General features: G+C 47.0%; 9 protein-coding genes across 9 annotated transcripts; 3 read left to right on the top strand and 6 right to left on the bottom strand.

Moving 5' to 3' along the window:
* Nucleotides 1-220: 220 nt before the first annotated feature.
* On the bottom strand, nt 221-1269 carry JR316_0007462 (uncharacterized protein; the record flags this gene model as incomplete). Its single annotated transcript, XM_047893203.1, has 3 exons — nt 221-401; nt 457-1090; nt 1155-1269. 3 exons carry the CDS (start codon nt 1267-1269, stop codon nt 221-223), a joined length of 930 nt encoding a protein of 309 aa, XP_047748485.1.
* A 603-nt stretch (nt 1270-1872) lies between these two features.
* On the bottom strand, nt 1873-2854 carry JR316_0007461 (uncharacterized protein; the record flags this gene model as incomplete). Its single annotated transcript, XM_047893202.1, has 2 exons — nt 1873-2115; nt 2174-2854. 2 exons carry the CDS (start codon nt 2852-2854, stop codon nt 1873-1875), a joined length of 924 nt encoding a protein of 307 aa, XP_047748484.1.
* A 555-nt stretch (nt 2855-3409) lies between these two features.
* Nucleotides 3410-4608, bottom strand: JR316_0007460 (uncharacterized protein; the record flags this gene model as incomplete). The annotated part of the gene is made up of 3 exons (XM_047893201.1): nt 3410-3611; nt 3658-3878; nt 3937-4608. 3 exons carry the CDS (start codon nt 4606-4608, stop codon nt 3410-3412), a joined length of 1095 nt encoding a protein of 364 aa, XP_047748483.1.
* Nucleotides 4609-6994: 2386 nt separating this feature from the next.
* Nucleotides 6995-8460, top strand: JR316_0007459 (High osmolarity signaling protein SHO1; the record flags this gene model as incomplete). Its single annotated transcript, XM_047893200.1, has 5 exons — nt 6995-7231; nt 7281-7329; nt 7382-8206; nt 8260-8376; nt 8429-8460. 5 exons carry the CDS (start codon nt 6995-6997, stop codon nt 8458-8460), a joined length of 1260 nt encoding a protein of 419 aa, XP_047748482.1.
* Nucleotides 8461-9998: 1538 nt separating this feature from the next.
* JR316_0007458 (K(+)/H(+) antiporter 1) lies at nt 9999-13473 on the top strand (the record flags this gene model as incomplete). The annotated part of the gene is made up of 11 exons (XM_047893199.1): nt 9999-10058; nt 10109-10184; nt 10255-10350; nt 10406-10807; nt 10865-11020; nt 11076-11275; nt 11325-11373; nt 11429-11570; nt 11624-11678; nt 11738-12922; nt 12997-13473. 11 exons carry the CDS (start codon nt 9999-10001, stop codon nt 13471-13473), a joined length of 2898 nt encoding a protein of 965 aa, XP_047748481.1.
* Nucleotides 13474-14566: 1093 nt separating this feature from the next.
* JR316_0007457 (uncharacterized protein) lies at nt 14567-15615 on the top strand (the record flags this gene model as incomplete). The annotated part of the gene is made up of 4 exons (XM_047893198.1): nt 14567-14681; nt 14746-14976; nt 15070-15379; nt 15435-15615. 4 exons carry the CDS (start codon nt 14567-14569, stop codon nt 15613-15615), a joined length of 837 nt encoding a protein of 278 aa, XP_047748480.1.
* A 376-nt stretch (nt 15616-15991) lies between these two features.
* JR316_0007456 (uncharacterized protein) lies at nt 15992-16633 on the bottom strand (the record flags this gene model as incomplete). The annotated part of the gene is made up of 1 exon (XM_047893197.1): nt 15992-16633. The coding sequence occupies one exon, from the start codon at nt 16631-16633 to the stop codon at nt 15992-15994; it is 642 nt and encodes a 213-aa protein (XP_047748479.1).
* Nucleotides 16634-22080: 5447 nt separating this feature from the next.
* JR316_0007455 (uncharacterized protein) lies at nt 22081-22841 on the bottom strand (the record flags this gene model as incomplete). Its single annotated transcript, XM_047893196.1, has 2 exons — nt 22081-22535; nt 22592-22841. 2 exons carry the CDS (start codon nt 22839-22841, stop codon nt 22081-22083), a joined length of 705 nt encoding a protein of 234 aa, XP_047748478.1.
* A 1162-nt stretch (nt 22842-24003) lies between these two features.
* JR316_0007454 (uncharacterized protein) lies at nt 24004-25321 on the bottom strand (the record flags this gene model as incomplete). Its single annotated transcript, XM_047893195.1, has 4 exons — nt 24004-24320; nt 24376-24519; nt 24571-24763; nt 24815-25321. 4 exons carry the CDS (start codon nt 25319-25321, stop codon nt 24004-24006), a joined length of 1161 nt encoding a protein of 386 aa, XP_047748477.1.
* Nucleotides 25322-26124: the final 803 nt, after the last annotated feature.

Here is a 26124-nt window from a genome sequence, read left to right as displayed (position 1 = left end):
ATGTATCCCTCCATCTTGCTTTAATCTGTATTTCATGCAGAATCTATCCAATTCTTCAAGCCAAAGGGGAAAATTTACCGTAAGTCACATATTTTGTGCAACTGAATGTATTCTGGCCGACTGCACTAGGTGTAAGGCTCTAGTTATATCCACAAAAGTGTGCATAGGCACTACAAGGCCCTGAGGGCCTGAACAGGGTGGCCATGGCTGAAGACGAGGACTATTGCTCGTCAGAGTCATCAGGTGCCAATTTCGGTCGAGCCGGACGACATCCTGGATGCGTGCCGAATCCCAGTGGCTGATTGATATCTGCCCTACCATCCCTCCTCTTTCCCGTCCTCGGTCTTCGCTGGACTCCATGTGACGGTTCCCTAGGAATATAGGGAATGTCTGTCACATCCCTATGCATCACACCATCCATTAATCCCTGTTCAGAGGCGAGATATGGACACTCACATCCAATGGTTCTGTTGAGGGCTGGGAAGCGCCTCATGCTCTACAATCGCTTGATTGGAGCTTGAGCTTCTTTGGTCTTCTGTATCGTTGGTGTAATTTTGTGATACATATCTCGCCTCTTGCTCAGGGAGATAGTATGGACTGGATACTCGTTTCTCTTCCGGATTTTCTGAACTGTGGTCAACTGCCAGGCGCAAAGGGCCGGCTCGGCTTCGCCGGTTCTTCTGTTGCGGGAAAAAGATGGGAGATGGTGTGCGCCTCTCAAAGTCAGGCTTCTGAGTGTCGTCGTCGAGGGTGCAGAATTCTGCTGCTGCAAGGCTGGGAAGCCTCGGTATCTCCATCGGTGACAAGATCAATTTTGCCAGTGAGTAAATGTGCTTTTCTTCGATGCGCCTCTTAATACTTGAAGTGATTTTAGGATCTTGCCCTGGTCTGAATCCCCATGGCAAAATATCGGAAAGGGATTGGAATGACGCATGTACGCCGGGGGTAGAATCAGAGCGCTCTAGAGGGCATGGATCCCCACACGAACCAGGCGGCAGACGAGTAGGGGAGGATTGTTGCACGGGTACCTGATGAGGTAGATTGACAGATTTTCTGCTTCCTCCTATGTCGCTGAATACACCGTCAAAGCCTACGTCCAAGCATTTGTAAATATTTCTCGTCTTCAGGCAATATTATAGCAGGTCAAGTCTCACCGTGGATTCCTTCCGACTTAGCAAACGAGTCAGTTCCAGATATTTCTTCGAAAAGGTTGCCGGAGGGCACAGTCACGGTGGTCTGATTTTCGGCCGAGTAAGTAAGATTGGACATCGTGAACGTAGTTTACGATAAGAAGTAACCTAACGCTCGGGGAAAATAATAGATCTTTATATCTGCATCCATGAGTATTATCCGTTTCGACAGATTTTCTCGTTCCCTCATTGTGTTCTCAACTAATTTCCATATTTGGAACAGAGGCCTCGGTTAAGCGACAGTCCCTGAATTGTCATTGGGTGGATTGCGCGTGTTTGACAGAAATCGAAGTACAGAGGTCTGATTGCCAGCGGAAATAAGGAGAGAATTGGCAGCCATTTTCCCAGCAGCCTGGCCAACCTCATGAGGTTATGGATCAGAAACCAGGCTGCAAATCAGAACCGGGGAGAACCTTGACTCCACTCGGGTTACCGGACGCGCCTCATTGCCATTGTGTGTATGTCATTGTCGTTGTTCGTATTTTTGGATGATCGAAGCGACATGGAAGGTTGTCTTTCAATGCGGAAGCATTTCATCTTTTGACGAACCAGTACAACCTCACTCTCCTCGTCGATACATCGACAAGTTAACAAAGAATCTGATTGAAATCATAAACATTTAAAGCATACAACTTGTGTAAGATATTCAATTCTCAATGTGAACATTGCATTCCTGCATTGACTATACTGACCACATAACTGTAGATACAATGCACAAAATTTCGTCCACAGCTACCACTTGATCATCCCCAGTGACCCAACTATCATTATCCTTCGAGAAATATCTCGCCCGATTATAGTTATCAACATAGACAGCAGGCCTCGTGTATTGATACCCAGCAATCAATGTATGTCCTGCTTTCAAAACATCTGAATTGCCTGTTGTAAGGCGTTGAGGAATTAGCTTAGTAACGATGGCATCCACCTGAAGATGTTGAATAGTGAGATGTTTCTGTGAATTGAGGGAATAATAAATCACTGACTTGATCCTTGCGCTTTTCGATGGATTCCAGCTCCAGATAAAATTTCCTCAATTTCGACATCAGTTTCAAGTCCCTGATCCATTCGAGTGTTATATCTAGTGGAGTTTCCGAACGGTCCCAATCTTGCCAATCCGTATGGCGAATGCTAATCTTCAGGTACTTGGGGTGTATATCCTTGAGCTCGCAAAAAACAACAAAGAGTTCTCGAAGCCATTGAACCTGAGTGAAAAGATGTATACGGTCAATGGCACTCCGCTGTTCGATTGTCATGTTTTGGAAAAAAAACTTGGGGTTTCTATCAGATGTGTTTTTTTTACGTCTAGGACCACCCTCCCAGGAACACCAAAAGACGTGTTCGTTTAGTGATATAGGAAGATTGTGGGCCTCGGTATATATGCGACGGCATGCAATCAGAAGATTTGTGCTGATACGTTGGTGATATCGGTACCCTGGACGTGAATAGTATGAGCTTGAAGGATATGGTCTAGACACATCGTCATAGCTGTAGAACGCAAAGTAGAAAATCCGGTTCCTGACTTCCGCGGGTACTTTAGAGAAAAGAATGCATGCAGTTTGTGGATGTATTTGGCCATGTAAGGTGGCAATCAAGCTATGACGTGGCGAAGGGGGCTTTGAACGCCTGGCAAATCCAGCAAGAGTGTTCACCTTCCCGTGGCCCATAACTGTGAGTGGGACGAACTGTCAAAGTAACGCAAAGTAGTAGCAAATAGCATTGGATGTAGATTCCTGAGGATATATAAACCCTGATGTTACTCCGGGTACACTGTCTACGCTCATGCAAATCTGATGTGAGATCTGACATTGAAGTTGGCAAGTTCTTGATGGATACGGAAAGCTTGAACTAAAATCAGTCAAATGAAGAGCGTGTGCAACTTGTATAACTCTGTCACTAGCAAGCAGTGAAAGTATATGTCTTTACTGCTGGCAAACGTTGGATGATAAAATGTTATCAGAGGCAGTTACATATACAAATTTGGATGACCATTGCGACGTTAACCATCGGTGGTAGGAAGAAATTATCAAACCGATTAAATACTATAGGAAACAAATTGGACTAAAATGGGCTTGCTTTTCTTTGGGGTTTACAGAATAAATAAGCGCTTCACTCATCCTTGCGTACAATTAACAATTCAGGGACGTACTAGACTCATCCCACTTACACAGGTGAGCCTGTGCCTTCAACAATCTTCCCTTGTAAGCTGAAGCTCTATAATCTCAGATTTTCAACTCCACTGTTTCGCCATTCGTATCGGAGAGTGTACGAGTTTGATATCTGTCCGTGACCATCTGCTCATCAAGAAGTTTAATGCCGATGATTGCCATTTGAGCATCATTTACGCGAGCAGTGGATATTCTTGGGAATGGGCGGGCGCTCCGGGCATTGTATGTGCACAGGCAATTAACTTCTTTCGTTTTGCTATGTAGATGTGTTTGCTATCCATCGAATTGTTGATAAAACATACGGGATGGGACCCGGATCGGTTTCTGTCTTTCCAGTGATCCATCGATCGTCTTGTTTGGAGTAATAAATGCTTTCCTCCAAATCAGAATCCCAGTCGTACTTGTAGATAGCAGGCCCGACGTAAGGCACTGTCGTGAGGCCATCTTTCTGTATATTCAGAGTCCGTGATCCGGCACGAATAACAAGGCATGTGTTGAGTACGTTTTCGATAACAGCGTCCAACTATCAACGACGAGCCAAATCAGAATCAAGCGACAGATCAGCGAATAAAATTGCACACCTGGTCGTGGTCACGCTCGATGGTTTCAAGTTCCATAACCAACGTAGTAAGCTTTTTCATAGGCTGTAGATATTCCAGCCAATGGAGCTTCATCGCCAATGGCGTGTTCAACTCCCAGAACCACCAATCCGTGTGTCTAATCGTGATCGTGAGCTGCTTCGGGTGCACATCCTCGAGCTCGCAAAAGTCGCGAAAGCTCTGTGCGCGCTCCACCCAGTACATCTGCGTGAAGAGATGAATGTGGCTGATGGCGGCGCGTTGCTCAACAGTGAATTTGCTGAAATACCATTTCGGGTTGTCGAAGAAGGCGCGCGGCGGGCCGCGCATCGAAGAGCACCAGAACACGTGCTCATTCACACGCACTGCGAGCGCGTGCGTCTCGGTGTAGATGCGACGGCACACCGCGAGGAGCGCAATGTTGATCCGCTGGTGGTATCTATAACCCGGGCGCGAGTAGTAAGAGTTATCGGGGTATGGTCTGGATGTGTCGTCGTAACTCTGCAACGCGAAGGAGAATATGCGGTGCCGGATCTCTGGTGGCAGAGAGGTGAAGAGCAGACATGCGACCTGTGGGGTGATGTCGCCGGTAAGAGAGGCAATCAAACTGTGAACAGGCTCTGGGGGGGTCAGGAGGCGCGTCATGCGATATGTCGCTCTCAAAGTGCGGTCCATTGTGGGCGTCGAGTCGTCGGATGCAAAGGAAATGGCTACTATTTAAACCTTTTCAGCCAGTAGATAACTTTAAATAGCCTCCCTGAGACTACAATAGGAACAAGTAGGGATCTGTAAAGCCCGCCTTCAACTCGAAGGCATTTTGAGAAGTGATGGAACCGAGATGGGCGGTCGTATTTTGCTCACTATTAATAGGGTCGACACACAATCGACACGGGATTGTTTGTCGGGTTATGTGGACGATGAGAACATTCACTCAGTACTGGTGCCCGTTGTCGCATGCGCAGCCTTTCAGTTTATTAGATATTCAGCACCGGCTCCATATTTAGAGTAAACGCTGGGTATCAGCGTCTGTCAAGGCGACCCAGCTCGATTATATAGTTAGACTTGCAGAGGTTAGCACCGGAACGAGCTCGTATTCGGAGTAAATGTACGCATTTCGTAGGCTCTACAGGCTTGGCAGGGGGTGTAACAATTCTTCGAAGTGGGAGTCGAGCTTGCGGATAAAACTAACAGTTAGTATCCGTGGATTGTGGAAAACAGCAGGAAACGAGCCAAGGTCAGGCGGTCCGGCTTAGATGATGCTCATAGGTGTGAGACGACAGCTTGTGGACGGTTCTGAAGAAACATGCATTGGATAGATATGTGCACGTATTCAAATGATGATCTCACTTACTTTATCATCGGATGACGCGAATGCATAGAAAGTTCCTATTATCTCGTTGTTCAATCGTATCAAACATATTTTAGGTAACTGTACTCACCGCACTGCAAATTTGTGTTCGAGATTATGAAATTTGCGTACAACGAGGTCTCATCATGCGCTAACAAAGTTCCGCCGAGAGCCGGGCGCGCGCCAAATTTAACGATGATTGTTTGTCAAAACAAATTTAGTCCAAGACGTGTTGACAGGTCGAATAAGGCTGGTGTAAAAATGATTGAGAAGTACGAATGCTCTTCTATTAAATTGCATATGGCTTTTGGATAGGCTAGCCTTATCGCAGTTGACAGAAACTCCTTTCATTGTCCGAGGGGACATAGCTATTCAGCTTTTTGACGCTCCAATAGTGGGCAATGAATATCTATGAAAACCATGAGCTGAGAAAGGAAAATCTTGGTAACTTACTGAGAAAGTCTCTTTACCTCTTAGTGAGCGAACAAAAGAGTGTGGCTGAGGTGCGGAAGATATTCTGCCAGTCGTGGTCGGTTTGCGAGGAAATACATTAGAAAGCGGGCACGGTAACATGCTCATGCGGACCTGGTGGCAGATAGCGCAGCGTACGCTCGTACAGTGCTAATCGGCGACAAATTTTCACAGTTACGCCAACTTGAATGCAGCCACGCGTGAGCCTCCACCTTTATTTACCTGTTGCATGATAAACAGAATCCGACTGAAGCGTTGAACCCAATATTTATACCTGTGGTGTTGAAAATAAGGACCACGAGCTCGATACACATTGTACCCAATGCAATAATACTGGACAGAGAGAAAGGTTACACGTTTCATATTTGCCGACGCGATTGCGGTGAAGGGGTGTGGCAGACATTGTTATGGCCGCAGAGTCTGTCAACGTCATTTCAGTCGCTTTGCAAGAAGTGAAGAACACCTATTGATCAATTAGTTAGGCCAAAAAAATAAGCATTAGATATGCAAATGTCTTCGGGCTGGTACCATTTGCGACCGCCTAGAATCTGAATTGGTTTTTGGAATGACAGTACAGCCCATGTTTGACGGGAAAACGCTAAATTGCAGTCTAGTTTTGTCATTAAATTGGTCTGAGTAGGAAAAAAGTGGAGTAGGTCGTTTAAAACGCGGGTTTTGACACAGATACATATGGACGATATCGTGGTCAGGATTGTAATGGATGAGTCGCCACGTCATTTTTTTAGTATAATTCGGTTCAATCTCCTACCAAACTTAAGTTTTGCCGAAGGTTTTCCCGAGTGCTCTTTACGAATTATGTCGTCGGAGACTAAAACGGCACAAGCGGCAAATTTCGGAGACTTCATTGTTCCCCGTCTCTGACTGCATCATCTATGATCTAGTCATTGAAATTTACGATTTAGAGATGTATTACAACCTGCATGTCTAGTCGCAGTTTGCAAGAGTTTGCAATTGCCTTTCAATTTTTGCAATTACAAAAATATTTAATTTCTCTCATTGTGATAGGACGACTACCCCTGAGTAAAGATCCCCGCATGGAATTTGGAACCCGGCATGCAGAATTTGTCCACGAGGTGGAGAGTGGGCCCCTGAACCTTCTTTCTCCTTTGCACATACAGCGAACAGGGTTTTGACACCTCCATAACGACTTTTTGCACGCTCATAACGACTAGCTCACGTTGAGCTCACGATTGGACGAGTTTACGATTTGACGGACGACATATGGAAAGCCGCGGCTACGCTGCGACAGCAACTGAGTCGGAAAGGCCGAATTCGAACTCTGAAGTGGTGGTAGTGGATGCTCCAATTCCACGAGATGAAGAACAGGTGCCCGTGCAGGTAGCAGCCAATGGACCTGGGAGCGGTAATGCACCGTCAGGGCCTATATCACACCGTGCTGAGCGGCCGCGAAAGCCTGGGAGCGAAGTGTTCCTTGTTGGTATGTTCGTCCTTGCCCTCGTGAGTTTCGTCCAGTTCTGTCTTTATACCCTAAATTAATGTCAACCAGATTGGTTGGATCATTTCGCTCGTTGGACAGGCGGTTGTAGCAGCTACTAGTACGTATAACAGAACACTTTCTGTGCGTATTGTTCATATAAGAGTGTGCAGTCAGTAACGCCCCAGTGCGCATCCTCTGGTTTGCGATCGTGCTTCAAACAGCCATCCTACTCCTTCTGATACAAGTTCTATCCAACGCCTCGATATACAACGCTGCTTACGCGTACGGCACGCAGATCTCGATCCTGGCGGCACTCGCCACCGCGTTTGCGGTGCTCGGCGTCGACCAGAACATATACTCTTCACAGGCAGCTCAGCAAGCGACGGGGGCCGGGTGGCTAATCACGGCCATTGTCGACCTTCTTCTGATCATTTTCTTTACGTCGCCGCCTCAGTCACCGATTCTGCGTGTGGCAAAGGGTGTATATAACCGCGACCGGGATGCTCCGCGGACGCCCTCAGGGCCAACGCAGAATGTGGTGGAGAAGATCTCGCGCAGCACAGACGCGTTCCATCGGACAGCGTTCCAGCACAGCGGCGCTACAGGGCTCACCGCAGCGCAGGAGGAAGAAGATCAACTTGAGGGTCTGACGCCGGAAGAAAGGGAGAAGGTTGAGCGGATGGTGGATGAGAAGATGGCTGCAATGGGTATGTACCCGCGTGGATTCCATCCACGAGACTCGTCGGGTGCATCGTCGAAACCACGCTCGGAGGGTGGTAAATTACGCGCGAAGAGGCGGAGTGGCCATGCAGCTGGGGCAGCCGGAGTTGGTGTGGGTGCGAGAGGGACGCTGACGAGCATGTCGTCGGAACACCAGAAGAGTGCGCTGCTGGAGGCGCGTGAAGGCAGCGCCCGCCCGGATAGTGGGAGTGCGGTGCCAGAGGAGGCGGCCAGTGAATCGCCTGCCAAGTGGAGGGCAGAGGCGCTCTTTGAATGTATGTTTCCTTTCCCTTTATGTCAGTACGATATTGATACATGTTCAATAAAGATAAAGGATCAGAGCAAGACCCGAATGAACTCGCTTTCAAGAAAGGTGATAAACTTTTAATTTATGACAAGTCAGGCAAATGGTGGGAGGCGGAGACTCCTGATGGACGTAAAGGAAGTGCGTATTGCATCTTTCAGAATTTGATTATTTTTTACTGAATATCATCTAGTTGCGCCTTCAAACTATTTGAAACTCGTTTAATATTTCCAGACATGCTTCTCTCTTCTTTGCGACCTTCCATTGTATTTTGCTCTACTCTCCAGGTTTCGACACGTTGGACCATTTTCTTCTATACCAGGGTTTCATTGCTCATTTGTACTCACGACCAACTATCCCACACGCTATATCGGTGTTCATTCAGATACACACTTTGTATGTGCCAAGTTGCAACGTTTCACACTGTTGTGGCCTATCGGATTGGGATTAACGAACTGTTTATCAACTTTTTTTTAACTTTGGTGAAGCATTTCGACTAGTCTTTCTTTCATCCCACTGGGTTTTTTCGGGAAGTTCAGTGCCCTTTCGCTATGTTACGGATTGTTATCAGAAGTGATCACCAATAACGCTGCGAAGAAATGCTATTATGCACTCGGTGTGGGACTCGGCTGGCATTATGCCAGTAAGTCTTTTATCATATACCCACTTAAACTTCGTCTTCATCAGTGACTCACTTTTCCGGCGTCAGTACGTCGTGTTTGGATGATTTTCCAGATTATTTCTTCCTCTGTCCACGTTTTTCCTGGGCAGGTGTATTGAAAGAGAATGTGCAGATTGTTTCTGTTGTCCCACATTCTGTTCGTTGACTCCTGACGTGCTGTTCTGCTTATTAACCTTCTTATCCAGGTTCCTATAACCTTTTATCATACTTATGTCTCTAACATCCACAGATGTATCTCGTTATTTTATCACATTCTTTTGACTTGACTGCTTAATCTTCTGTATATTCCTTTATCAACTTTTTATACGATCCTATATTCGATGTAGCGCTGTAGGCTGGATCACCGAGGCCTCTCAGGGCCTTTCCAAGATTTCCTTGTCCACAAGACTCCACAAAGTCATTTGATTGATCACATACTGGCCTCGGCACTGTGCTTGGCCTTCTATCATCGCAGATTGGAGATCCGTTTGATACGGTGATTCGTTCGTTTTGGCGGTCCAATACATAGTATTTTAGACATTCGTTAACCTTCGCTAACCACCCTTTCTGTGACCTACCAAGATGACTGCGAGATGTTGATAGCAAAATTGGACTTGCCCATTGAGCTTTTGGGTGTAAGAAAAGGTTGAAGGTTATCCATACTTATCTCTCGCGGCACCCTTGGCCAGATGCTCCGAGATGCCAGTTATTTTCATTTCATGCCTATTTCCAACCTTGCGTTCTGAAAAGTCGACGTAAATCGTGCAGCTTGAACCTTAACGCACGGTACAGAAGCAACACCAGATCGTTTGTATTCATGTCAGAGATTCTAATAATGTTACTTTGCATAGCGGAACGTGGGCCATTCGACGTACAAAGTGGGTGTAGCCATAAATTTGGGATGCCAGCCTGAGGGAGCGAGGCGAAGCCGGCAGAGGTTAATGCCGGATCAAAAGTTGAGAGTGAAAGCGCGGTGTTATTAGTCGAAGACATATCGTTATATTAACCGAAGACGTCGTTGACAAGCCCCAGACCGGACACCTTGGTCATCGCGTCCTCCCCAGCTCACTGCACTCTTGATAAAATAACTGCAAAGGCGTATATGCCAGAGTTCTCCAGGAATGTCATCAGTCTCTTTCAGAAACGGGCGGCCCCGGAACAGGTGAGGCCATGTCCTGATAATGTCGACGATGTTCTGAATGTTTGGCGTAGGGCGGTTTGCTGAGCGGGTCGGATCCGACCAAGTTCAACGAAAACGACCCGTTGAGGTTGTGGATTATCCAAGTCGGTGAGTGCCTTTGCTTCCAATGAAAAATACGGTCTGTGCTTCATATATGCGCGTCGACGTTTGTAAATAGGTATCATCATATGTACAGCGAATTTGCTGTCGTTGGGGCTTAGAAAGATGAGGCAACCCAAGGTCATAGCAGAGGTTTTAGGGGGTATCATTCTTGGTGCGCAATGCCAGCAGATCATTTTGTCGATGCCACCACTGACGGTGACGAACAGGTCCCACCGCCATGGGCCGTATTCCCGGCTTCACCGAGCACATCTTTCCGCAACAGTCGCGCCCTTACCTCAGCCTCGTCGCCAACATTGGGCTCTGTCTTTTCCTCTTCCTTGTGGGGCTCGAGATCGACTCTGGGGTGATAAAGCGCAACGCGCGCTTGTCAGCGACCGTCGCGCTCGCGGGTATGGCACTCCCTTTTGGAATTGGAGCGGGGCTCTCGTCTGCGGTGTACAAAAAGTTCATTGATCCAGGCATCGAGTTCACGCATTTCATGCTATTCACGGGCGTTGCGTACTCTATCACAGCGTTTCCAGTGCTGTGCCGTATCTTGACGGAGCTGAAGCTGTTAGATACGACGGTAGGCATTGTGGTGCTGTCTGCAGGGGTAGGAAATGATATTGGTGTGTTGTGTTTCACTCGGGTGATGGCCCTGTCGTTATTGATACACCTTTTATCAGTGGGGTGGATTTTGCTAGCACTCAGTGTCGCGCTGGTGAATGCGAGCACAGGCCTTACCGCGCTGTACATCCTCCTCGTCTGCGTCGGGTGGACTATATTCCTCATGTTCCCCGTCAAGTTCGTGCTTCGTTGGATAGCGCGCAAAACAGGCTCCAGTGCGTCTGCATCACCTCCATCTGATCTGATCGTATCTAACCATCACGTACACAGTCGAAAGCGGTCCAACGGTGTTCTTTATGACAGTGACGATGCTCATCCTCTTCGGCTCGGCGTTCTTCACTGACGTCATCGGCGTGCACGCTATCTTTGGCGCCTTTATCGCGGGCCTCATTGTTCCTCGCGAAGGTGGCCTGGCGATCATTATCACGGAGAAGTTGGAGGATATGGTGTCAATTATCTTTTTGCCGCTGGTGAGTTTGAATTCAATGGCTCAATTTTTAACTCTAATATTTGCACTAGTATTTTACACTTTCAGGACTTTCCACCGATCTTGGGCTTTTGGATAACGGTACTAGGACATTTTTATCTTTTCGTCGGTGTGTTTGCTGACCTGATTAATGTAGGTATTACTTGGGGATACACCATTGCGATTATTGTTTCCGCATTTGCTGGAAAGTTTGGAGGGTGCACACTTGCAGCCCATTATGCTGCTGGATTCAATTGGCGCGAGTCTACTACCATTGGGTCACTCATGAGTTGCAAAGGGTCTGTAATTTTTTGCTGAACACGAGCGCCTAACCGATATATACCTCCTATAGGTTAGTCGAGTTGATTGTCCTCAATGTTGGTTTGTCAGCTGGAATTCTATCACCCGTGAGTCTATTTCCCTTCATTATATTTTTAGTTGTAAAGCTGAGTGTCTCTGCCTACAGCGTGTTTTCTCCATGTTTGTGCTCGAAGCACTCGTTTTGACATTCATGACGACCCCGCTTGTAACGTGGCTCTATCCGCCACAATTTCGACGTCGAATTGACACTACAGGCCCCACCTTCGACAACGTTGCTGATGACGAGGCTGTCGTGCACAAAAAAGCCCAACCCTCCTTGGATGGAGCATTCAAAACACGCTTTACGGTAGTGCTGGATAAATTGGAACATCTACCCGCGATGATGGCGTTGACGCAGCTCATCCAACCTGCCCCACCGTCTACACATGACAGGCGCGCGTCTTTGGCCCTTGGCGCCCGAGCACCTTCTCAGAGCAACCAAACTCTCCCCCATTTCATTGCTGCCGAAGCATTGCGTCTTATCGAGCTCTCTGACCGTGTATCAGCAGTTATGAAGTCCTCCGTCTCTGAGTCTCTCTTGCACACTGATCCACTGCTATCTATATTCCGCATGTTTGGACAGCTTAATGGGATAAGCGTGTCCCCGACGCTGTCTGTTGTGAAATTTGAGGAGCTGGCGTATAGTGTGGCGGAGCATGCGAGGAACTATGATTCGGATATGATTTTGATCCCATGGCTGCCTCCTGTACACAATGCATTTGATGGGTCGGATCACCACCACCAGCCGCCGTCAACCCCTCTCCATCCGCCGACCTCCGGAGAACCCCAGCAACCAATCGCTCTACCGCCCACAGCTAATACGGCCACAGCACCGACATCCAATTTCCGCAGCCCGCTAGGTCAAAACCCCTTTGACTACTTCTTCCGTGGGTCAAATATATCTGGGGGGCAGGATGTCAGCACGTCGATGTCTGTGATCCATTCGCAGTTTGTGCGCGGGGTGTTTGCACAGGCGAAGACGGATGTGGCCCTGTTTGTTGACCAGAGCACTTTGGATTTGTACACGGGTGTAGGCGTTCCGTCGGTTGTTGGAGCAGAAGGGGGGAAGCAGCATGTCTTTTTGCCGTTTTTCGGGGGACCGGATGATCGGCTTGCTTTGGAGTTTGTGGTTCAAATTTGTTCGAACCCAAGAATTAGGGGGACGGTGGTGCGGATCACCAAGAGCGAGGAAGGCGCTGGACATGATGGAAACATATTATCAGCAGAGCCGGGGCCGGCGGGGGACGAGGGTAGGAATATGGAAGAAATTAACGCTTTGACTATTGGTTCGGTAAGTTTAACAATATACTCTTCTTCTACGATGGATGGCTTGTTGACTTTTCTTTTCGCCTGGTTTAATTTTAGAGAATTGCAGGTCCTGATACAGTGTATGGACAGCATAATACAGAGACAAGGCTTCAATCGGAGACGGCTGATAACATCATTTGGGCGAGATACGCGCCTTTACGGACACCAGCTAACAATGCGCCGGTATCTGACAGCACATCCACACACTCATCTTCCGCATCCACAACCTCCTCCCGCCCACAGATCGAGTTCCGCACGGCATCCACGCCTATACCCTTACATACCGCATTACACGAGGCGCGAGAAATTGCACTCTCTTCAGCCAACCACAACGCGAAGCTGATTGTTATAACCGGTCGGTCGCGGCGCCTGGCGGTGGAGAACCACACGAAGGAGCTGAAGCAGCTTATGGAAGAGCAGCGCGAGAAAGTGGGTAGCGAGGTGAGGAAGACGATTGGGGATGTGGCGGCTGCGTTTGTGGTAGCTGGGGTTGGTTCGGGATTGGTTGTTGTTCAGCAGGCGGTGGGGAATTGAGTGTAGCAGACGAGAGCCATGAACGCGTCGCTGTGGTATGACGCGTGACAGGGGGTGGCGCTGTATCCACTAAACTTTTTCTCTCTAGTGCAGTTTTATATTGCATCTGGCGATGCACCTGCCTGCACATACGAACTTTGGAGACTTTGCTGGCGATGTATGATACCCTCAAATTGGATGAAAGTGGAAGGAACCAAGGGGGGAGGGACAGGAGTTTTCTTTGTTATTTTCCATCACGACGCGACACGACACGACATGCACGGATTCCTTTCTATACTATGCATACACAGCTTATTCCACATTCATCTTTTGCTGTGTTTTTTCTCTTATGTTTCTACGATACCAAATGTTTTCTAACGATCAAGGCATTGTACTGTTGAAGCTAAATTGTCGACATATTTATTTAATTCGTTTGGATTCGGTTTACTAGTTCAACTTTGGGTTGAGTCCGATACTGAAGTAGGAGGTTAAGAATCCTCCCAGTTGAATCCTCATGGGCACTGAACCTAAACTAATGGAACAAGAAACAGATCTGATGATTTAAGCTCTTCGCCACATTGAACTTCGATACGGATTGGCAGGATTGGGATCTGTCGGAAATAGTGGATTAAGGACCGAAAACTAGGGATCTAATCATTTGAACTCTTTATCGTTTATAAACAGTATACACCGTCCACCATTAGAATACGAACAAAGACAATGGCACATACACGAAGACAATGAGGCGGGTCCGGTAACCCGAGTGGAGCCAAGGTTCTCCCCGGTTCTGATTTGCAGCGTGGTTTCTGGTCCATAACCTCGGGAGGTTGACCAGGCTGCTGGGAAAATGGCTGTCGATTCTCTCCTTATTTCCACTGGCAATCAGACCGTTGTACTTCGATTTTTGCCGAACACACGCAATCCACCCAATGACAATTCAGGGACTGTCGCTTGACCGAGGCCTCTGTTCCAAATATGGAAATTAGTTGAGAACACAATGAGGGAACGAAGAAATCTGTCAAAACGGATGATACTCATGGATGCAGATATAAGAATCCATAGCTATGATTTTCCCCGAGCGTTAGGTTACTTCTTATCCTAAACTACGTTCACGATGTCCAATCTTACTTACTCGGCCGAAAATCAGACCACCGTGACTGTGCCCTCCGGCAACCTTTTCGAAGAAATATCTGGAACTGACTCGTTTGCTAAGTCGGAAGGAATCCACGGTGAGACTTGACCTGCTAAAATATTGCCTGAAGACGAGAAATATTTACAAATGCTTGGACGTAGGCTTTGACAGTGTATTCAGCGACATAGGAGGAAGCAGAAAATCTGTCAATCTACCTCATCAGGTACCCGTGCAGCAATCCTCCCCTACTCGTCTGCCGCCTGGTTCGTGTGGAGAGCCATGCCCTCTAGAGCGCTCTGATTCTACCCCCGGCGTACATGCGTCATTCCAATCCCTTTCCGATATTTTGCCATGGGGATTCAGACCAGGGCAAGATCCTAAAATCACTTCAAGTATTAAAAGGCGCATCGAAGAAAAGCACATCTACTCACTGGCAAAATTGATCTTGTCACCGATGGAGATACCGAGGCTTCCTAGCCTTGCAGCAGCAGAATTCTGCACACTCGACGACGCCACTCAGAAGCCTGACTTTGAGAGGCGCACACCATCTCCCATCTTTTTCCCGCAACAAAAGAACCGGCAAGGCCGTGCCGGCCCTGTGCGCCTGGCAGTTGACCACGGTTCAGAACATCCGGAAGAGCAACGAATATCCAGTCCATACTATCTCCCTGAGCAAGAGGCGAGATATGTATCACAAATCGATACCAACGATACAGAAGACCGAAGACACTCAAGCTCCAATCAAGCGATTGTAGAGCATGAGGCGCTTCCCAGCCCTCAACAGGACCATTGGATGTGAGTGTCCATATCTCGCCTCTGAACAGGGATTAATGGATGGTGTGATGCATAGGGATGTGACAGACATTCCCTATATTCCTAGGAAACCATCACATGGAGTCCAGCGAAGACCCAGGACGGGAAAGCGGAAGGATGGTGGCGAGGACATCAACCAAGCACCAGTATTCAGGGCGCGTTCAAGACGTCGTCCAGATCGACCCAAATTGGCGCCCGAGGACTCCGACGAGGGATAGTCCCTGTCTTCAGGCAAGGATGCCCGGTTCAGGGGCATCATTGCAGGGACTACGTACACATTTGGTAATATGAATAATGCAGTTAGCTAGAATACATTCAATTGCACAAAATATGTGACTTACAGTAAACCTTCCCTTTGGCTTGAGGAATTGGAAAGATTTTGTGTGAATTCCAGATCAAAGCAAGATGAAGGGATACATTTGATAAAGATGGATTCTATCGATGGATCGTTTCATTAATACTTAACCGTGAGAACTTTTACTATGTGATCCAATGATTCGCGAGAAACACACGGGTTTGGAATAGCGACGGAGGCACTCTGTTCGCGCTCGGGCGTACAGAGTGCTCGAAAATACAAATTAGATATTATAGTGATTAAGTACACGTGGGGGAGCAGCATCGCGCAACGGGTGACGATTCCATGTTTGGGAACGGAGTTTGGGCTTGCAATTCTGCAGTAGGTTGGATGGGTGGATACAAGTCGGACGGCCAATTGATGGGAGGCAACACGCGTGGGATCAGAGTAGAACGGGGACGGAAATCGTTCGGTTGAGATTGTTGGTTATTGTAAGATGAGTAGTCGTCGTATTGTGTATAATCAGAGTAGTTGTTGTCATTGTGGGCAAGTGAGAGGGTGTTGCTGAGGGGAGGAGGTGATGCGGGTTGTGAAACAGCGGGTGAAATGACAGTGAGGGGAGGAGGTGATGCGGGTTGTGAAACAGCGGGTGAAACGACAGTGGAGGACTCGCTGGGTTGGGGTGAAAAAGCATTGGAGGTTGCGTACATCCGTCGCAGTAGGACGGGGGTAGCAGGACGGGAGTGTGTAATGTTGTGTAAAGCAGCGACAGCATTATTCCAAGCAAGGTCGTCAGTGGAAGAGTTGAAAGTTTCTGTGGACGAGTGTTGGTGTAAAATGGCATTGATGGCTGCGGCATTGTTGGTGAAAAATTCCATTAAAGTTGCATCAGAATTTTCGTGGTTGGACGTGGTAGAAGGGGTGTTATAAGAACGTGCCATGGGAGGAGAAGGGTGGGTTTTGAAAACAATGTTTTGGTGATTCGCTCGGAATGTGATAGAGCGGTTGGAAGAGCAATGTTTTTGCCCCCACCGTTTAGACATTTACTGGAATGTGAAACCTCATGTGTGAGCTCATGCCGCTTGGGGCCGAGCAGAGGTTTGATCAACACCGTTTGTGCTCTCAGGCTGACGGTGGCAATGTATAAGGCGCTATTCACATTTCCTCGCGGTTTTCTCCAGAGCTTCTCATTGGATTTTTGTAATCTTCCTATTAAACTCAACCAATGATTCGCGAGAAACACACGGGTTTGGAATAGCGACGGAGGCACTCTGTTCGCGCTCGGGCGTACAGAGTGCTCGAAAATACAAATTAGATATTATAGTGATTAAGTACACGTGGGGGAGCAGCATCGCGCATAGGCGGGGCTGCTCGTGAGCAAGGAAATGAGAAAACGCTACATATGGGGTGACATTGCACGAATGCGTGGCCACTTTGTCGAGGTCAAGGCTAACCATTGAATTTTTTTTTTTTTTTTTATGATTTTGGATTAGAATGATGCGAAGTTTCAAAAAAGAAACTTCAATAGAGGAGCGGGAAAGTGGTTAAGTATGAGTAGTAACATTTGGTGCGCGGGATTTGGCGTAGAGCAAACCCTGTATGATTGCGGGATGTCTTCGAATATAGATTAGAAACGCCTGGGAAGACCATCGGCCCATCTGTTGTATGATTGTTGGAGGCACACCGTGTTCTGCTAGGGATGTGGCACCTCCTGCTCGCATACTTTGGCCAGCGATGGAGTTGGAAAAGAAACGTCGAAGCCTAGTCATAAAGAAATGCCGTGTGGGAATGGCACCTGTCGACGTGAGCCATAAAGGGCCGCTGGAGTTACCGAAAAGTTGATCTCGCGAACGTAAGTAGTTGGTGAAGTGCGACACAGGGTTATGTTGGAATTGAGTAGCTTTGACAATGACGTGGTTTCCTTGAAAAAACCGATCGGCCTTGTGGTATGGCAACCAAAATTCAAACTGGGAAGTGGATAAGCGTACGGAGCTGCGCATGGTGATTTTGCGCCAGTCACGAAGACGTTTTTCGTCGGGTAGAGTCATCTCGCCAAGACGTAATAGGGCGAAAAAACCCGTCATGACCATAGAAAGAAAAAGTGAGTCGTCGTGGTCATTGGAGGTCGTGTAATGTTGCTTCAGTAATTGCAGATCGTCGAGAGTTAATGCTTCTTTGCGAGTTTGAGGGGTACCATGCCGTTTTTTGCAGCCAACCAAAGTTCGTTTTAACAACGGAGAGGTACGGGCCTGTCGGACATTGGGGAAATGAGGTTCTAGTTGGTGTACAATGCCAGACAAATAAGTTTCGACGGTGTGTATTTTGTTAAATGATGATTGGTAAGTCACGTATAACGAAAGGGTGTCGGGTGTTGGCTCTACGGGAATGTTGTGGTTATGAACAAAAGCCAGGTAGGAGTTAAGGGCGGAACCGTAGGCGTTTTCAGTGGAGATGTCAATGGCTTCCCCCAGAGCCAAAGCACGTTCGTGCTGTAATTTTTCGGCGGACCACACAGGGCGATGTGGCTGACGAGGGGGACGAACACGGGTGATTACAGTGTTCTTTCCAACGACCATGGAGGAGGTTGGAAAGGTGAAATTTCAAGTCTCGGTTCGATCGTCAGTGCAGTCGAGAACTGGGAGCGTGACAGAGCGTCTGCCACAGTATTTTCGTCACCTGGCACGTGTAAGATTCGTAGTTTAAGGTTCTTGTCAAGAACAAGGTCAACGGAGGCTTTTAAAAGCTCGTTGAATTGAGGTGTACACGCCAGAGATGAAAATATTGCCACCGTATTCAAATTGTCGGTGAATATGGTAACTTTGTTTCCGTAACCAGCAATCTTGGCAACGTTTGCCAAGGCACAGTAAACACATAACGCTTCATAATAAAAGATAATGGATGTATTGCTTTGAAGAGGAGTTGAAGAATAAAAGGCTTGAGCGGATGATGGGAACCAAAATCCCATTCCGTCAGGGCAAGCATCGCAATAGATCACAAAGTCGGATTGAGATACATCCCATTCCCGAGATTGCAGCAAGTGTACCCCGTCCGAATTGTCTAAATGTTTGATAGCCCATAGAAAATCATTGCGAATTTGGTCATTGACGCGAATATTGCGAAAAGGGTTGTATAAGCCAGCTGTCTTTGGGTAGAAATTATTCAGACAGGGACGCAAGAGGGGATAGACGTTCAGTGCCCAGTTTATCCACCCGGCCATTTGTTGCCAATATTTAAGTTTGAAGTTGGTTGCTTTGCGACTAGGAGGCTTAATTGCCCACGTTTTCATTGCTTCTATTAATGCTTCTTTGGAATGAGAAGGCATAGCGAAAGTCATATGATTAGGATCAACTTCGACACCTATGACGGGCAGAATGTTTGCAGAAAGTTGTTTTTTCTCTTTGTGGGGGATGCCTAGTTCGTCCCAGAGACGGAGTAAAATCGCTTGATGATAAGGAAGATGTTTTTGGTAAGGTTCGTAATAAGATGTGTTGCCTTCGAGATCAAAACCCGAAGAGTCATCAACATAATTGGCGAGGTAGTCGATACCGCGTTTGCGTGTTGCTATCCAGGCAACAAGTGCATTAAAAGCAATAAAAATAGACCCAGAAGCCGAATTTCCAAAGGCGTTGCATCTGTCAATGTAACGCAGGCCGTCAACAGTGTTAACTTGCTTTAATTGCCACAGCGGATGCATAGGTAGAAGACGATATGCTTCAGCAATATCAGATTTCCACATTACGAGCTTATCGTCACCGTGTAAGGCACGAAAATGTAATAACATTTCGCCCAAGTGACTCATATTATCAAGAGGATACCCCGTCACCTTATCGTGATCAATCATAGAGTTGAGTGAGAATTTTCCAGCACTATGATCAGTCACAAGGCGCAAATCTACGCCGTTGGGTTTAGGAACCGCGTGCGCAGGCATAGAATACATGCCGTCAAGTAGATCGGGACCAAAAGAGGTTGAGAACCGGTCCTTTTGTTGTTCTTCGTTAAGCTGAGATCGAAGAAATTCAGCTTTACCATGATCACTTGGTGTAGGACGAGACTCGTCATGAGTTAACGGGAATGAAGAAGTATCAGCCCATGGCCAAAAACCATAGCGAAAACCATCGCAAACCGATTTGACAAACGGTTGGTTTGGATGATCAACTAATAGGCTTTCAAAGACATCGACATTAATGGGAGTAATGATCTTGAACAAATCGGGATTTTTACTAATAGTTTGCATAGCGGGAACATTCTGATATTCTAGATTAGAGGGGCGAGATAGAGGCATAGCAGTTTCAGTCCAATCGGCGGCGGTTGGGGATAAATTAGGATAAGCGGGCCATAGGTTATGCCTCAAGTAAGATGGCCGTGACCCTAAAGCAGCGGAAAATGGATTACTTGCAGCTTTCGACAGAGTGGCCGGATTTTCGGCAACGTTTGCACACATGTCGATATCGGCACTCGTTTTGTGGAAGGGGACATCCGCGTTCAGAGTTGAACCTGTTGCAGACATCGGGACGGCGTCCGTTGCGATTGTTGTTGCCTGAACGTCGTGAGTTATGTTCGGAGTACTCGCGTCCGCCTGGGAGCAATATGGATGAGTAGAGTCGGAGGAATCTTCCATGGTCTGTAAGCGAGTAGTGTTGTCCACCAGCAACCTGGTTCCGAACGGCGATGTCGTAGAGTATGACTCGAGGGTGTTCAGACGGGGCACGCTCAAGGAATTCATCCTCGATTGATTCTCCGTATTCTCTGAGTTCCGCAGCTCGGTGAGGGAATGCGAACGCGGTGGCCTGAGATGCAATGCGCCATGCCGCCGACCAATCTGGTGCTGAGTGAACCTTTCGCTTCGGTTCAACGACTCCTGTGCGGATTTCGGCATTACCGATGCGAGTTGTTGCCTCTGTGTCAATTGACACGCGACATCGTGATGACAAGCAGTGGTCGAGGCTGAGACTTTGGCCTCTGAAGACTTTTTCCCACTCAGACATCGGGAAATTCGCGGGCGCTTTAGGGGAGAGTGCAATGAAGCGTTTGGCGGCTGCAATGTCTGTAGAGTAGAGTCGAAGGAGTTGCAGGTTTTTGGTGATGTGAGGGTCGTCTTTAGTGGTGCATTCAAGGTTGCTTTCGAACCACGGCATGTCGTGTTCGTAGAGTTTCGTTCGTTTAATTGAACTGGAGTGTGAATCTGGGGATTCTGAACGCGAATGTTTGTTTGACGATTGAAGGCTTTCGAGAATCGTGTCCAAGTCTTGTTCTTGTACAACGGAATGTTCAGGGTACGGTGGTAAATAAGGTGAGCGTGTGTGTCGGGAGTTGTGTGTTTGAATGGAGGGAGAGTGTGATTCCTGTCGGACATGCGAAATATGTTGCGAGTTGAGCCTCGAGGCGAAAGAAGGTTGTGGGGAAAGTTGGAAGAGTGATGTATTGGTTTCGACGGCTTTTCCTTTACCGTTGTATTCAACTGTTTGTAAGAAGGTGGACACGATACTGTCTTTGAGACTGTTGTCGACTGAGGAGTTGGATTCCAATAGTTGGAGTCCTTGGGATAGTGCTTTGGTCTTTGACAAGTGTCGCGATTGGAATTGATGGACGATTCGACTGAGTTTTTGCTCAAGATGTTGTACTTCGGGTCGGTTTGATTCTCTGTCATGAAAGACGTCTCGCGCTCCAATTCGGCAGTCGCTTTCCTCTTCTCTCCTCTGACTTTGCGATTGAGTGAATTGTGCGGGGCGAAATCGCCCCTGACGTTGCGCAAATTCAAATTGGGTGACGTATTCAGGTTGATTGACACAACGTGACGGTCCGCCGAGCTGACACTCGTTGGATTGGGATGGTTCGTAGTTTTCTCTATGTCGATAGGAATGGCGGTCTGGAGATAAAGTGTTGGAGGACCCTTCGTTTCGTGGGAATTGGGACACGTCAAACGGTTCCTGATCGCCATTCGAGTTAAGAGTGGGTGAATGTTGAAGTTGGACATTATGCATAATACAGTGAAGATGAGATAGCTGTAAGTTATCGATGAAAAGCAAGGCTTTTAAATCCTTTTGAAAACAATGTTTTGGTGATTCGCTCGGAATGTGATAGAGCGGTTGGAAGAGCAATGTTTTTGCCCCCACCGTTTAGACATTTACTGGAATGTGAAACCTCATGTGTGAGCTCATGCCGCTTGGGGCCGAGCAGAGGTTTGATCAACACCGTTTGTGCTCTCAGGCTGACGGTGGCAATGTATAAGGCGCTATTCACATTTCCTCGCGGTTTTCTCCAGAGCTTCTCATTGGATTTTTGTAATCTTCCTATTAAACTCAAATAATTTTCGATGAATTCGTTTAAAAATCAAAGGATAAACCTGTTTCACAAATCAAGATATGCCAACTTCTACAACGGATATTTTTCAGATATACACAAGTTTCCTCTCCTTCTGCATTTCTACCAATACCTCGTCCTCTTTCAACTTGGCCAACAATGAAGGAGGCAACCCGGTAATCTGAAGATTGAGCACTACAAAATTCGGAAAGTTACGCACGGCTAGAGTTGAACAAAGGGCAACCCAGTTAATGTGAAGATGCGGTATAAGCGACAGCTGGAAGTCGATAAACGATAATTTGAGCGTTAATTTAGCCAAGGTTTCAGCCGAGCGAGATGAAATGGAAATCACGGTCAATATTTCGACGACCCAAGGGATGGGAGTCTGAAAGTAGTCGATGAGAATCCGCTGGTGAAACGAGCGTACTTTGAGAACTCCCTCGACTGTCAAATGTTCCAACGCTGTAAATCTTGATAAATCTAGGAGAGATTCCCGAGCGTGTGCGCGAAGCAGGTAATTAACCGAGTTGTACAATGAATATGCTGAAAAACCAACATTAAGGACTAGTGACGCGTGATTTACTTGTGCAATGGCGTACCGGAGTTGCACAATATATCAATGTATACATGAGGAACATTTGGACACACGAGACATAATTCCTGAGCATCCCCGGGACGCTCTCCGCCAGTGTAAGCGATCTTAAGTGTCTTTAATTGCTTGAAATCCAAAAAATATGTTGAATGGATAAACGATGGATCTCCAAACGCCAAGACAGCTGGGTATACCATATGCAAAAACTCCAGCTGCGGGCGCACAGCAGTAGAAACCGGCATTTCAGTATCGTCCATCAAAAACAGTGGTTGGAAGGACGATATCGACAGTCGCTTTAAATGAAAAGCATGTCGCAATAGTTTTATGGGGAAAAAATGAATTCCAGTGAGGTCCAATTCCGTTAGCCTACTCTGACGTTGAAAGAAGTGGGATAAGGTTTCTTGGATCCCAGAATTCGATTGTCGGTTCCACTCGTAAGGCTGTCGGGTGCTTTTAAATGATGATCGGCGGCTTGTTACAGAAAGGCAGTAAAGATTGGGAAAATCTGACAATAAATTCCCCAGTAGCTGATAGTCAGATGGGGAGCAGAATTTATCATACTCAAGGACCCAGACGGACGGTAATACGAGTTTATGGACATACAACCGAAACTGGGGGAGTCCCTCGACGTCTTCAGCGAGCCGTGCCACAGAGCTATAGTGATCTTCGTTGCAGAGTTGATTGAACTCGTGAAATGCGATGGACTTGAGGATACGTTTCTGTGATAACATGCGGAAAGTGTTGTTCACCAAAGAGCAAACCTTCAAAGACATCAGATCCACTTCTGACTCGACAAAATCTAACACATATTCAATAATTTCTGTTGGGAGGAGCGGAATAGTCTGTTCAGGGTAGCCTGACATACAGAAGTTTGTTGTTGGGAGCAAAAGTGGTGGGATGAAGAGGTATGCTGTGCTGGAACTTGGAAAGCTTTCTTTGTCAGCAAACCTATCAGGTGATTGATCAGCTGATGAACGTTGTCGCACCGCCATGGCGCGTTAGGGGTACTATCGTAAAGGAGACGATCGGAAGAATATTGTAGTAACATCACTCCAGATAAGGGACATACAAATGTGCAAATCATGCTACATTGGATTAATCTGGATCCAGTATATTGAATCATATACATATGTATGTAACACGCGGTAACGCTGCACGGTATTGATACGGGAAGGTACTCTTTCACTTTGGACCGAGTTACAAGTAATGGAATGTGTCGAGAGTACTGCATCAGAAAATGGGACTTGAGGCCTGAGGACTAACTGAGAGTTAGTGTGAGAAAGGCCGATTGATCATCCTAACGCGAAGCGTATTCAAAACGATGACCAATGGGTGTTTTATCATCGACAAGATGTCAGAACAAGCGAACCAGAGATTGCTTGACGAGCAAAACACATTGTGCAATGCTACCGGGAAGTGTTATGCACCGAACTTCATCCACTCTCTATCATCGACCCGACGTGAACCCAAAGCAGATATATATTCCTGATACACCTCCGGGTGGCCTGCAGCGGAACCCGCATTGGGATATGACTCCACATAACGCGTCAGGTGAAGGCTCTTTTTGTTGGTATAGATCAAAATAGGAGCCTGGAAGCCCTTGTCCCGTATGAATTTGATAATTTGGTTTCCTGCATTGCGATTAGGGACAGCTTCACCCTTTGCGTTCAGTTCTTTGCGAAACTGATCTGAGATAAATCGAATTTCCCCAGCATTATCGTGCTTCAACAAAAAATCTATGACATAGAAGTCAATACCGACGCATTACATGACGACAAGCAGTGAATTTACTTCGGTTTGCATTTATCCAGGCTTTGGCTGTAGCCGTTGTGGCTAACTGGACAACTGAAACCCCCTTTTCCAGAGCGAACGCAACCTTAGGCGCATTCAATGCAAGGTCGTCGGATATCCATATCAATAAGGGGAATTTAGGATCTGTGTCGAAAAATGTCAAAGGATGTACCGAACGATGTATATAATACACACTTGACGTATACAATTTGATAGTATCTTTCATCTTGGTGTTCTGAACCAGATCTTGAAGGGTTTTGAGCGTTACATGTCCAGTATTGTGCTCATCCAGTCGCAGAAGAAGGCGCCGACGAGAAAGAGGACCCAACTTGATATTGAGCCATGACGCCAGATGGTTGCACAAATCCTGGCTCTTGACGACTTCAAACTGTCAAAAATAAGAACGGTGACACCCAACTGGAAATCACAAAATACTCACATCGCCTCCAATACGAGAATGCCAGAATTGTAAAACCTCTTCCTCTGCAGCGGGAAGATGAAGTTGTTGGATACGTAGCGATTGTGGGGTGAGTGGGGCGGCAGATTGCGGAGGGGGAGGTAGATAGTTGTATCCTCTGACGAAGATATGATTAACGACTTGCATTGCCCCCATCAATAAGATATACTGGTGCATGAGCTGTACACGATCTTCTTTGATTTCTTGTGTGACTGCCCATGGATTGACGAGAGCTAGCATTCTGCGGCTGCGACTCTCCTTCCACGATCGTAGATGACTGTCGACATTTGAAAGCACGTTCTGCATTCCCTGGAGTGTTTGCTGTAATGGAATGTTGTCAACATCTCGTATGATGAGGGGCCCAACGACGTTTCGAATTTGAAGGACAATGTCTGAAATTTGCTCCTGCAATGAATCCTTGGCACCGTGCTCTGCGACGAAATCGATGATCCCGGATGTGATAGTGTAGACTGTGCTAGCGATGTCCATTAATGAAGAACAGGGAATAAAGGGCCTACAACGAGTTCAGTACATAGTCCATTTACATCTGCCCGGGTTTCAAGGCTGTACTTCCACTGACCATGAGAATCGAAAGTAAAGCACTGCCTTGCAGACGCTGCCAACTATGTAGTCGGGTAGTCAAATGCACGTCGAACATTCGGGATTCAGTTCATTACTACAGTAACGAGTGCCATATGAGAGCTACGGAGTTGAGAAGATGTGTGTCTTCCGAACTGAGTAAGGGCATGAATTAACGTCGAAAGACCGTGTGACCCGGCCCTAAAGTGGCTACATTGACCAGTTATACATTTTCTCCTGACTCTCGTCTTTTTGATCCACAACATGAAGTAGATAACAATGTGTACATTAAGCCAGGATTCACGGGCCTGATGTCTACTATACTAGATATACTTACAAGGTTTGACGTTCCTTGTTTGCATATAACCGCCTGACCTTCTACTAGTATATAGGCTTAGACTTCTACGTCTGATTCTGGTCCAAACAAACGACTTCGGGAGGCAATCACTTTGCACCCGTCTGACGGTCGGATTCGAATACTCCGAAATTCAACTATCTATTGAGTGTCAAATGACGTATCATTCTATGAGATATCATTAATACGGGCCGTCTTCAAAAACGACTTCGAAAGAAAGAAAGTGGTGCATGTGGTGTTGGAGAACCCAAACGGACCGTTATGGTGTACGAGAAGTAGAAGGTAGGCACAAGAAGTTTGGAAACAAGTGACGCTTATACCCTATAAAATCCAGTAACATCCAAAGAGCTCCGTGTGG

The sequence above is a fragment of the Psilocybe cubensis genome, chromosome 6, assembly GCF_017499595.1.
Source record: "Psilocybe cubensis strain MGC-MH-2018 chromosome 6, whole genome shotgun sequence".
In the NCBI taxonomy this organism is placed as follows: Eukaryota; Fungi; Basidiomycota; class Agaricomycetes; order Agaricales; family Agrocybaceae; genus Psilocybe; species Psilocybe cubensis.
The sequence above is the reverse complement of the archived record's forward strand: the minus strand, read 5'-3'. Positions and strand labels throughout refer to the sequence as shown.